Raw genomic sequence first — 13620 nt, forward strand, 5'->3', positions numbered from 1 at the left:
TGAGTAAACCCCCCTAAATTTCTCTAAACCCCCCCCCCCCTTTTTGGATTTTTTTTTTTATTTTTTTTTTATTAAAAAAAAATAAAAATAAAAATATTCCCATGGTTGACCTCTTAGCCCCCCTCCCCCCCCCCCCCCCCCCCGCTTTTTCAGCGGTCGGCTGAGTCGTTGCGATTTTTTTGGGACCAAAAAAAACAAAAAAAAGTGACCTCTTACCCCCCCTATTAACCTCCGCCGCTGCGCTGGCTGAGTCGTTGCGAAATTTTCGGCCCGATTTATAAATGTTAAAACCCCCCCCCCCCCCACCCCCCCCCTTGAAAAAATCCTGCGTACGCGCCTGATGTTTCCTCTCTTTGAAAGCACCCCTCTGTCTCCGGTGTGTAAAGTCAGTACGGGCCGGATTTTTGTGTATTGCGGGCCGGACTTTGTTTCGTGAAAAGTAACTCTTTATCGGAAATTTAGGGAACACAAATTCGGTCCCTCCGACCCCGGAGTTGGAGGGAGGGGGGGGGGGGGCTTTTAGTTTATCTTTTCTCTTCTATTTTCTTTTCTCTTCTTTTTTCCTTTCTCTTCTCCTTTCTTTTCTCTTCTCCTTTTTTTTTCTCCTCTTCTCCTTTCTTTTTTTTCTCTCTTTTTTTCTTCCTCTTTTTTTTCTTCCTTTTTTTTTGCGCCGCCAATAGGGGGGGCCGCGGCGTTTCGGCCCCCCCCCCTGGATCCGCCACTGGTGTGGACTCCATGCATGCATGCATTGAGAACGTGTTTGGTTGTGTTAAATAGAGCTTTAAAAGATATCCAAAGAAAAACCTAAAATCACCATAGGTTTGGATTAACATGAAGGACAACAAAAAGATCTTCAAGTTGATTTAAAATTCATTGAATTTAATGTGTATAACATAAATTTTGAGCCGAAAATGTGCTAGTTTTTTTTTTGTGGAGAAATTTTGGGCCGAAAATGTTTTTTGTTGTGAATAAATTTTGGCCAGCATTATTTCGTTTTATTAAGTAGACGATAGTAGTGAGGGTAGTGAGCACTATTTTTTTTTTTTTCCTCCCGAAAATTTGAAAATTTGCACCCCCCCCCCCTTGAGCCCCAAAAGGTAAAAATCACGTGCTTTTACATGTTTTTTTTTCAAGGGGGGGGGGGGGGCCTCCTGGATCCGCCACTGCCTCCACCTAAGTATGAATTATACGTGAGCTCTATAAATGATTTTGTTTATCATACAAAATAACTACTAGTAATCGACAATAATGTGCTTATCCTTGTTATGTAACCGTTGTGTCCTATTTTCAATTCCAGATTATTGGCCGTCTGTCTAGACGTGGACACACTTTGGGTATGGGCAGTGCGTACGTACGTACGTACGTAGCTAACTCTGTGCATAATAATGATCCTTGCAGTATGTACGTACGGCGCGCACGCAATTATTAGCCATTCGTTTTTCAAGATTCTTTGGTGAAGGAGTGAGAGAAATCTCGGCTTGTTAAAAAGCCAAATGTCCGTCACTTTTTCATCTGTGGTTGTCCCTGTAATTCGCCAACATTCCGTCGTTTAAGAATACCCGTGTTAGTTCGACTGAACTGTCAGTCCAGGTGAGTATTTTTAACCTTTTCTGTGTTTTTATCTGTACTTCTTTGGCAAATCCGAAGACGAAGTGAGCCAAGGCCCAAGCCTCTCCACGTTAATTGTCGTAGCATGCATGACAATACCAGATTGTGTAGCCTCCAATAATGTCACGATTTTCAGGCAAAATTATTCGAAGAATCGTGTACTTATATTGACCATTTTGTTCTTTGATATGTTCTTATGTTAATATTTAGCGAAGTAATACATGATGATAACTATAACTGTATAAAGGAAAATAATGTGGTGATTAGCGGGTGATTTGCTAACTAGTTATGTGACCGGAACTATTTTACATTCGCACATGCACGCACATGTACCGCGTATACGTACGTGGATAGTCTCTGTACACGCCGCGAATACGGTTTACATGCAAGCCAATGAATAAGGCCCTCTCAAGTGCAAGGGGGGGGAGGGGTTATCTAGATATCTGGATGTGTACGATGCAGCAGGGCCCTACTGCCACTGGGCATAAACGCACCGGTAGAGAGAGAGAGAGGCAATTTATATTTATGGGAGACTATTTCCTGAAATTGGGAAGACTCTACAAAGTCCAATGCCAGAGATTTTTTGTCAAGATTTCAAATTGGAAATTGACTAACTAGGCCCTACAAAATCTGTATGCTCAAAATGTAAATATGAACTAATTCCTCATGCAAAATTAACACTTTTGACTACTTAAAAAATTCAAAATATTGTAGTGGTACGTTGAGTTGGGCAACTCATTTGATCTAAAGGGGGCGCTAGAGCCCTAGAATAGAAGAGCCGGGCTGGGTTGATTAATTGTACGATTATTAGTTTGACTTGGTATACACCTAAAAGTTAAATAGCATTAATTATGTTTCCAATAGTATGCCAGGAACGGTTAAACTAGCCTTAAGGGCTCCCTCGAAATGTTTTTTATGATATTATTCGAGGGAGCCTTAATTTGCTCCCATAGGGTCCCATGGAACGGTAGGTAAACAACATCTAAAATGTGTCCAAACTCACACTTTCCAACACCCGATTAATATTGGACAGTTGCTTTGATAAATTGTATGGGACTTTTTACGTGTACCGTGTGAATTCACGATCTCTACACAATGGTGATGACCTCTGACTGGCACTTCGTAAATGTGCTGCTTCCGTATAATGCGCTGAATAACACTCAAAAGAAAAAAATAAAATGTCACTTAAAGGTGAAAATATGTTCTCTATTGTACTAGTTGTAGCTGTAGGCAGGTTTGTCTTTTTAATGCAGATGGTTGCTAAAGCAGGTTTCACTTTATTTCAGTCTGGTCCTTTTTACAAATGCTCTATTGTTGTATCAGACAAGGCCATTAAATGGATGACATTGATGTAGTCTTTATTTTGTGTAAAGTCATATTCTTCTTTGCCGTTTAATTGTTATTTCAATATTTTTAATATGTTTTCTTTAGTATCTCTCACTTTTCCTGTCTTTTTTTTCTTGCGCTTAGAAATATTGTATTAAGTGCTTTATAAATATAATGTATTGTTATGATTATTCCAGGGTGGACATTGTAACAAGTACTGGAGCACTGAGCCAGGTGGAGCTCTCTACCGACCGAGACCAGCTAGACGTTAACTTTGAGCCCGAGTGGGAGCCCAGCTGATATTTACTGAGATTAGTCTGGTTCCAGTTTGCTGTGTAAGTATTCTGTATATCAGGTTTCATGTACATAATTGCAGGAGAAGTGAAATGTGATTCACCTGTGAATATTGTCCCGTTATGAGACAGCAATGAGAATGATAATTGGTTACTCAATGATTGATATTGATTGTAGAGCGAGTGTCTATTTAACAGAATACAATGTGCATCGATTGCTATTAGTGGGTAGTATGTTTCAAGGATCAATTTTATTTATTAGTCATTTATGAAAACAAATATTTTGCATGATTATTCTACTGCTCAAACTGTTTTTCTCAGTTGTGGAAAGAGTGTTAATGAATTTTTGATTCAGTCAAATGGTACTGAAATTTAAGTTGCAAAGAGGTGTGTGTAGTGATTGGTGAGAGATCATGCAATATCTGTTCCTCGTTTCTTATTCATCGCAGGAATAATAATCAGATTTGAGTAATTTATTCATCACATCCAAATAACCCAAAGTAAAGTTATTGGCCTTGATTTCTGACCTATGTTAACTTTATTTTCAAATTATTTCATTGCAGCCTCCTTCGAATTTCCTAACATACCTCCTGACTTGGCCTCACACATTGGACTATTTAGCTACCTATTTTGCTCAGCATTCTTAAAGGAACTCTTTTATAATAATGGAACAACTTAGTGCTGACAGTTTTAGGACCGAGCTTTATGATAGCTCAGAGATGACTCTCAAGGATATCATTGAATCCAAGATCAACGATCCCACGATGCGAGAGGTATGTACTAAATTACATTGTATTCATCATCATCAATAGTGATCTGTCAGTTTATGACAGGTTCAGTGACCCAATCAGAATTCTATATCAAGTGTCTCTCCAAGTACCCCGGTCTTGAGCCATCCGTTTTAGCATGTCATATCCTGTTGCTCCCACGTTCAACCTTCTATGACTCCGATCATCAAGCCATTGTATTGTTTGACGCAAATTCAATAGTTACTGTTGATATCCCAAGTTTCCAACAGAGGGTTTTGTAAGGCATAGTTGGGACCAGGGTATCCAAAGTCCATTTATAAAACCCTTGGGGCTTATATGTCTAGTTACATCCTTATTCAGTTTTAACACTTTATTCAAGTAGCAATTTATTATTAAACTTTGAAAATTAACAACCAATTTGAAAGAATTCAGTCTGTTAGCTCTTTCAAAAAAAATTCTGTATAAGCTTTATGATAAAAAAAAAAGAAGGTTGATGACTTGTTTTAAAACGTTTCTCTCATCATAATGGACATGTTAAAGGGAATACAATGCTCTGAAATACATGTGCATGGTATTAAAAGTGACCTATAAATTGCATGCATTTCATTTATAGGATGCGGATGATGCCTTTTTCATCGGTGATCTTGGCGATATCATCCAGAAGCATCGCAAGTGGCTCCGAAACCTTCCCCGAGTGGAGCCCCATTATGGTAAGAAAAACAAACCACTATTTTATTGTTTCCAATGAGCTCCTGCAGCATCAATTTGCAATTTGATTTGAAGCTTTGTTCGATTTGGGGGCACCTTTATGTGGCAAGTCATTATTCATAAAGTGGTTATGGGTATTTAAAAAAATGTGATGACGAAACGATACATGATTTGAAAGATTTATTGGTTTTCATGAGAATTCTGAAATCTGTGACAGATTCCCTCTTTGTAGTGTTTTTGTAAAGGAAGAGAGGGAGTCAGAGACCTTAGTTCAAGTATTTCATTTGTGGACCCAGAGAGAAAATAAAAAGATAATATTATTGCTTAGTACTCTGGACAAAGCAGTCATCGAAAAATCTGTTGATAGTGAAGTCTGTATAATACTAAATACCAATATACATGTATGAATTGATAGATTTTTGAATAGCTGTGTTAATAATTGGGATGAACCATGGCAATGTATTGAAAAGTATTACTAGTACATGTTCACAAACAATGATCATCTACCATATGTTGTTTTTATATATGCTTGCTGAGTTTCTGGCTTCATTAATTTCGTCCACATCTCCTGCATAAATGGGAGATGTTTTTAACATATTTGCAGGTATCATGACACAATACACATACACTTTTCCACCAGATAATACACTTCATTTCTGCTGTGTTTGTGTGGTTGTTTTTTATTAACAGCGTGAAATGCAATCCAGATCTTCATGTACTGAAGCTTCTGTCGGGCCTCAACTTGGGTTTTGATTGTGCCAGCAAGGTAGTAGACACAGTGATTAAACACACTTAATCCCTACCTGTATTTTATTCACATTTTCTATAGGCCTGTCCTCATCAGCTCAAGATTGCCAAATAGCCCGCTATTTCTGATTTGAGAAATAATCCCAAAGTTACAAATCACGTCCTTATCAGCTCGAGACTTGACCTAGAAACTTTAAAAAACTCGAGCTCGAGAAATTAGCTCGATATATCGTGAAGCCGCATCCGACAAATATCTGGATAATTTGCCAAAAAGCAGGATATTTTGCAAACTATCCCAAGATATCTTGGGATGATCATCTCAACCAAATATCCCGCTTATTGCAACTTTGGGCTGACGAAGACGTAAATCAACTGGATAATTTGCGATCGGGATAGTTCAAACAGCGGGATATTTGGCAATCTCGAGCTGATGAGGACGGGCCTTATGAGGCTTTGTGCTCAAGATGATAGCCAGGCTGCATTATTGATTCCCACATAACAATCTTTAAATAATCTTTATCTTCTGAGAGCTCCTTTTTGTGATTTTTTTTTTACAAGAAAAGAAGAAAAGTCTTGAGCAATAATGAGTTGTTTTGCAGATTTCGGAGCTGATTAACTCTACCCTACTGCTGTATAGTAAAAGGAAGATCTTCTTTAAAAAAAACAATAGTTGGCTTTATTTGATTAATATCACAGACACTGAATGCAGATTTTTAATTCAAAAGGACGAATGTACTGCTTACTGTAGTGGTAAATTAACTAGAATAAGTTATAAAAAGCTCCCCAGTACAACTTGGACCTGTTTCACAAAGCCTTCTTTCAATGATAAATAACAAAATCAGTGACAAATCTGCTGATAACCAATCAGAAGCAAGGATTTCAGTAGCATATAACAAAAACTGTCGTTTGTCACTGATGACAAGTTTTGTAAAACACCCCCCCTGGATAGGGAAGTCTGAATTCTTCTGCTTTTATGATTGATAATCCGGCTGCCTAATCGGCTACGTGTGCATTTAGTTGTTCAAATTAATTTCATCAGATGAAGTTTCATTGGGCCCGGTTTAGAATTTAATGAGGTAATTAAGACCTGAAATTATATTGAGTAAATAAATTTGTCTGTAGTACCAACAAAATAGGCATCAAATATATCAGAGTTATAAAGAATTACTATCATTCCAATTTTCGAAATTTCCCAAAACTTTGCATTCCCTTTAGCTACAATAAGTCATTAAAAGCTCCCCAGTACAGCTGGATAGTGAAGTCTTAATTTCCTGTGCTTTTATGATTGAAAATCCAGCTGCCTAATCGGCTACGTGTGTATTTAGTTGTTCAAATTAATTTCATCAGATGAAGTTTCATTGGGTCTAGAATTTAATGAGGTAATTAAGAGCTGAATGTATATTGAGTAAATACAATTTGTCTGTAGTACCAACAAAATAGGCCCGTAGTACCAGCATACAATATTTCTGTTTTAATGAGAAAATGCTTCAGTTAATTTTTATGGTAGCTCAGCTAAAGCTGGGGTAATATGATATGATTGCAGGGCCCTTGGGGAGAACAGTATGAGTATTGATGAGGCTACTCTAATATTACATTTTTGTAAAGGGATATTGAAATAAATGCCCCAAATCAATGATTATAAAAATGAATGTGACACACTCTAATTTAAATTCTTTTCAAGGAGTGTTCTGCTTTCTGTATTCGTTAATCATGCGTACATCTTCCTCCATATATGTACCCTATTTCTCTGTGTACTTTTTGACAACTTCTCCTCTGTCTTTGAAAATTTTACTTACAGTGTATACCAGTGAACTGGGGGTGTTTCACAAAACTTGTCATCAGTGACAAATGACAGTTGTTGTAATAAGCTACTGAAATCCTTCTGATTGGATATCAGCAGATTTGTCACTGATATTTATCATTTGTCATTGAAAAGACACTTTCTGAAATGGGTCCCTGATCTATCTGATACCACAAGTTGTCAATTAAAAACTTTTTTTCCCCTTATTCTCCATTCATCCCATAGAATGAAATCCAGCAGGTTCTCAAGATTGGTGTGTCTCCATCCCGCATCATCTTTGCTAACCCCTGCAAGCAGCGCTCTCATCTCAAGTACGCGGCCGATAACGATGTCCGTCTCATGACGATCGACAACGAGGCAGAGCTCATCAAGATCAAGAAGATCTTTCCCCATGCCAAGTATGTACAGTCAAACCTGCTTTAGTAACCACCTGTCTATGAAGACCACCTGTCTTCAAACAAGCACATTTTTTGTTTCCCTTGAAAATGGTTTCTCATTGAACATGTACTAAAGAAACCTGTCTACAAAGACCACCTGTCTATAACAAGCACAGTTTTGTTTCCCCTGGGCGGTTTGCTGTAGACAGGTTTGACTGTATTACCACTAGTACTGTCTTATCAGTCATCTTTCAATTACAGCTTGAATGTGGCTTATTACTGTGTGGGTTGGGTTATTTAAACGATTATGTGATTTCGATTCCATGGGACGGCATGCAAGAGCTATAAACAGAAATTGCTGTTAGCACGTTCTTCCTTTTATTCATAATTTATCCAGAATTATTTAAGTGACTAAGTTACATTGTTGGAGGTTGAAAAAACTACGTAATTTTTGTTCTATTTTTGTTTTTTTATTCTTTTTACTGAATTAACTCTTTAACATGCAAAACTTCTTGAAAAATTATCAACCCACAAAGATATCTATGGTTTTCTTTGAAGGTGTCACTGTGCGACACCCTTGCCCAGTCCCTTGTTGATATGATGAATTGGAATGAATAGGAATTGCCGTCTGAATTACAACATGATGATTCCATCCAACACTGATCAACACAACCTCTTTGTATTTACATCCCCTCTTTCAGATGACCTTACTAGTTATTCTTTACATGTCTTCTTTGATTTTGTGTACTGTAAAATAAATTCAGCCTAAATTTTTTTCATGAAAATAAGACATACATGTACAGGCTTTTAAAAATCTTTCAACATTTAAATGCCTAGAATGGTATATTGAGTCAATTCATTTAATTAAAACATAATAATGTAGTCGGGAGAATTCAGGATGCGATCAGATCAGTTTTTCCCAATTTGTATCATTAATGATGGTCCGTTTTCACTCCAACTTTCAGATTATCTTTAATTGTACATCTAGCATTGAATTCGCTACCTTGGCACCATTTTCTCTCATCTTAACAATGTTACCAAGTTCTTTAAAACCAACTTGTTATCAGTGTGGACTTACCTGTCACACATCTCTGATGTTCATGGGTACAAAACGAAGAATGAACAATGGAGGCGCGATAGCTCAGTTGGTAGAGCAGTGGTCTCGTAATCCGGTGACCCGGGTTCGAAACCAAGTCGATGCGCTAGTGCCCTTCGGTAAGGCATTAATCCTCATTGCCAAGTCCCTCGGATAGGACCTAAAGCAGCTGTCAGCCGTCTGGTTGCTTACTTACAAGCGTTTATGCTTTCTTAACAGTCGGGTTAAATAACCACCACCACCAACATATCTTTGTCTTATTACCTTACAGGCTTGTGCTTCGTATCCTAACGGATGATTCCACCGCCCAGTGTCAACTGGGTCTTAAGTTTGGCTGTCACCCCCGCCACGCCCCTGCTCTGCTCCGCTTTGCCCAAGACTTGGAGCTTGATGTTGTTGGAGTAAGGTAAGAATAAGGAGCTGCCCTTGAGTTTCATTGCCACATAATCTATCACCCTGGGTCACATTCAGAGCTGCCAACCTTGTGCAACCCCCCAAAAAGGGATTCATTAAAGCTTAACAACCACTGGTAAACAAAGGGGAAATTATGTTTATATTGGACTTCCAGCTTATGTCAAAATATAATTTATATCAAATCGCTTTAAATATTTCCTCAACTACTGCAAAGGTATAACCAGAGTAAAACCACCTTTTTGGCTTGTTCTCTTTTTGTTGCTGATGACAGCTTCCATGTTGGCAGTGGATGTCGCGACCCCATGACCTACGTAGATTCGATCCGCAATTCCAAGGAGCTCTTTGACTTCGGCAATGACCTTGGATTTAAGATGAACCTCCTAGACATTGGAGGGGGCTTCCCCGGCCAGGAATCTGCACCAATCAAATTTGAGGAGGTGAGTAGCCAACTAGATTGGTTTCATGAATCTAAAGTCATTAAATTACTGAATTCTCCTAGTCCAAATGGCTTGATAAAAGAACCATCTAGTTCTTGAAAGTGATGACTTACAGAACATGTTGAAGTTAAGTCCAACAACATCTTTGGCTACAATAACTGCAAAGAATTTAAGTATGGGGCTCCAACTTGTTCAGGCCCTTACTTGCTAATCAATTAAAGACTTGGAAGTCTGCACCAATTCATTCCTCACGTGTTTCTAGAAAGAGCAACATGTTGCTGTTGATCCAACTTTCGGATGATTTCTTTTTTAGTCCATTGTCATGTCATGGTAAGGGAATGGAAGGTCCTGGGTTCAAAACATAGTTGATGAAACTAGTGTCCTTTGATAAGGCATGTATCATATGATTTATGTACTATGTTTTGTTATGCCTCCGCCACCGAAGGTGGTGCCGGAGGCATCATGTTTTCGGGTTGTCCGTCCGTACGTCCGTCCGAGTTTGCGATGGTATGCTTGTGTGTTTAGTTTTACGTATGAGATATCCTTGTGTGTCACTTTAGACTTGTGTGTCTAGCCACACAAGAAAACTATCATATTCAGTGTCTAAGATGTCTGACATGTCATTTCTAATCAACTAAGATTTAGTCACACAAGAAAAAATTTTCCCAAAAAAAGGCCCAAAATAAATGTCCAAATTTTAGAGAGGGGTTGTGTCCAAGTAGCTAAACGGAATAGTGCCATCTACAGTTGACATCCAGGTAGCTAGGTACTATGCGCATCTACAGTACTTGTGTGTGTGTGTGTGTGTGTGACTTGTTAGTGTGTAGTATTTGTAAGCAAAGTAGTAGGCAGTGTATGGCTCTGTGTATGTGTGTGTCATGGGTGGATGGTTTTGTGTGTGCAGTGTATATAATACATGTAATGTTTTTTTATGCCACACAAGCCTTAATTTTCTTGAATTGGACAGGGGTAGACAATAATGTCGTTCTGCCACACTAGCCTTAATTTTCATGACTTGGACAGAGGTTTATAATACATGTAATGTCTTTCTGCCACACAAGCCCTAATTTTCTTGACTTGGACAGGGGAAGATAATAATGTCTTTCTGACACACAATCCTTAATTTTCTTGACTTGGACTGGGGTAGATAATAATGTCTTTCTGCCACACAAGCCTCTATTTTCTTGACTTGGACAGGGGTAGACAATAATGTCTTTCTGCCACACAAGCCTTAATTTTCATGACTTGGACTGGGGTAGATAATAATGTGTTTTAGCCACACAAGCCTTAGTTTTCTTGACTTGGACAGGGGTAGACAATAATGTCGTTCTGCCACACAAGCCTTAATTTTCATGACTTGGACAGAGGTATAATACATGTAATGTCTTTCTGCCACACATGCCCTAATTTTCTTGACTTGGACAGGGGAAGATAATAATGTCTTTCTGACACACAAGCCTTAATTTTCTTGACTTGGACTGGAGAAGATAATAATGTCTTTCTGCCACACAAGCCTTAATTTTCATGACTTGGACAGAGGTATATAATACATGTAATGTCTTTCTGCCACACAAGCCCATTATTTTCTTGACTTGGACTGGGGTAGATAATAATGCCTTTCTGCCACACAAGCCCTAATTTTCTTGACTTGGACAGTGGTACAGGTATATAATACATGTAATGTTTTTATGCCACACAAGCCTTAATTTTCTTGACTTGGACTGGGGTAGACAATAATGTTTTTCTGCCACACAAGCCTTAATTTTCTTGACTTGGACTGAAGTAGATGACAATATCTTTCTGACACACAAGCCTTAATTTTCATGACTTGGACAGAGGTAGACAATAATGTCTTTCTGCCACACAAGCCTTAGTTTTCTTGACTTGGACTGGGGTAGATCACAAAATCTTTCTGACACACAAGCCTTAATTTTCATGACTTGGACAGAGGTATATAATACATGTAATGTTTTTTTATGCCACACAAGCCCCGATTTTCTGGACTTGGACAGGGTAGACAATAATGTCTTTTTGCCACACAAGCCTTAATTTTCTTGACTTGGACAGGGGTAGATAATAATGTCTTTCTGCCACACAAGCCTTAATTTTATTGACTTGGACTGGGGTAGATGACAATATCTTTCTAGCAACACAAGCCTTAATTTTCTTGACTTGGACTGGGGTAGACAATAATGTCTTTCTGCCACACAAGCCCTAATTTTCTTGACCTGGACAGTGGTACAGGTATATAATACATGTAATGTTTTTATGCCACACAAGCCTTAATTTTCTTGACTTGGACTGGGGTAGACAATAATGTCTTTCTGCCACACAAGCCTTAATTTTCTTGACTTGGACTGGGGTAGATAATAATGTCTTTCTGCCACACAAGCCTTAAATTTCATGACTTGGACAGGGGTAGACAATAATGTCTTTCTGCCACACAAGCCTTAATTTTCTTGACTTGGACTGGGGTAGATGACAATATCTTTCTGACACACAAGCCTTAATTTTCATGACTTGGACAGAGGTAGACAATAATGTCTTTCTGCCACACAAGCCTTAATTTTCTTGACTTGGACTGGGGTGAATGACAATATCTTTCTGACACACAAGCCTTAATTTTCTTGACTTGGACTGGGGTAGATGACAATATCTTTCTAGCAACACAAGCCTTAATTTGTTTGACTTGGACTGGAGTAGATAATAATGTCTTACTGCCACACAAGCCTTAATTTTCATGACTTGGACAGAGGTATATAATACATGTAATGTCTTCCTGCCACACAAGCCCATTATTTTCTTGACTTGGACTGGGGTAGATAATAATGCCTTTCTGCCACACAAGCCCTAATTTTCTTGAATTGGACAGTGGTACAGGTATATAATACATGTAATGTTTTTATGCCACACAAGCCTTAATTTTCTGGACTTGGACTGGGGTAGACAATAATGTTTTTCTGCCACACAAGCCTTAATTTTCTTGACTTGGACTGGGGTAGATGACAATATCTTTCTGACACACAAGCCTTAATTTTCTTGACTTGGACAGAGGTATATAATACATGTAATGTTTTTTTTATGCCACACAAGCCCTAATTTTCTTGACTTGGACAGGGGTAGACAATAATGTCTTTCTGCCACACAAGCCTTAATTTTCTTGACTTGGACAGGGGTAGATAATAATGTCTTTCTGCCACACAAGCCTTAATTTTCTTGACTTGGACTGGGGTAGATGACAATATCTTTCTAGCAACACAAGCCTTAATTTTTTTGACTTGGACTGGAGTAGATAATAATGTCTTACTGCCACACAAGCCTTAATTTTCATGACTTGGACAGAGGTATATAATACATGTAATGTCTTCCTGCCACACAAGCCCATTATTTTCTTGACTTGGACTGGGGTAGATAATAATGCCTTTCTGCCACACAAGCCCTAATTTTCTTGAATTGGACAGTGGTACAGGTATATAATACATGTAATGTTTTTATGCCACACAAGCCTTAATTTTCTGGACTTGGACTGGGGTAGACAATAATGTTTTTCTGCCACACAAGCCTTAATTTTCTTGACTTGGACTGGGGTAGATGACAATATCTTTCTGCCACACAAGCCCTAATTTTCTTGACTTGGACAGTGGTACAGGTATATAATACATGTAATGTTTTTATGCCACACAAGCCTTAATTTTCTTGACTTGGACAGGGGTAGACAATAATGTCTTTCTGCCACACAAGCCTTAATTTTCATGACTTGGACAGGGGTAGATAATAATGTCTTTCTGCCACACAAGCCTTAATTTACATGACTTGGACAGGGTTAGACAATAATGTCTTTCTGCCACACAAGCCTTAATTTTCTTGACTTGGACAGGGGTAGACAATAATGTCTTTCTGCCACACAAGCCCTAATTTTCTTGACTTGGACAGGGGAAGATAATAATGTCTTTCTGACACACAAGCCTTAATTTTCTTGACTTGGACTGGAGAAGATAATAATGTCTTTCTGCCACACAAGCCTTAATTTTCATGACTTGGACAGAGGTATATAATACATGTAA

General features: G+C 38.4%; 1 protein-coding gene across 1 annotated transcript in view; it reads left to right on the forward strand.

Annotated features, from left to right (window-relative positions):
* Positions 1–1416: 1416 nt before the first annotated feature.
* Positions 1417–13620, forward strand: part of LOC589060 (ornithine decarboxylase) — a 33465-nt gene continuing 21261 nt past the window's right edge. Inside the window, exons 1-8 of the mRNA XM_030983422.1 lie at positions 1417–1590; positions 3132–3269; positions 3791–4000; positions 4590–4683; positions 5371–5450; positions 7458–7630; positions 8977–9111; positions 9391–9556. Of these exons, the coding sequence (XP_030839282.1) occupies positions 3893–4000; positions 4590–4683; positions 5371–5450; positions 7458–7630; positions 8977–9111; positions 9391–9556 (756 nt within the window). The 5' untranslated portion in view covers positions 1417–1590; positions 3132–3269; positions 3791–3892. The remainder of the gene's footprint in view (positions 1591–3131; positions 3270–3790; positions 4001–4589; positions 4684–5370; positions 5451–7457; positions 7631–8976; positions 9112–9390; positions 9557–13620) is intronic.

This window comes from Strongylocentrotus purpuratus, unplaced genomic scaffold, assembly GCF_000002235.5.
Source record: "Strongylocentrotus purpuratus isolate Spur 01 unplaced genomic scaffold, Spur_5.0 spur5_scaffold_13, whole genome shotgun sequence".
In the NCBI taxonomy this organism is placed as follows: domain Eukaryota; kingdom Metazoa; phylum Echinodermata; class Echinoidea; order Camarodonta; family Strongylocentrotidae; genus Strongylocentrotus; species Strongylocentrotus purpuratus.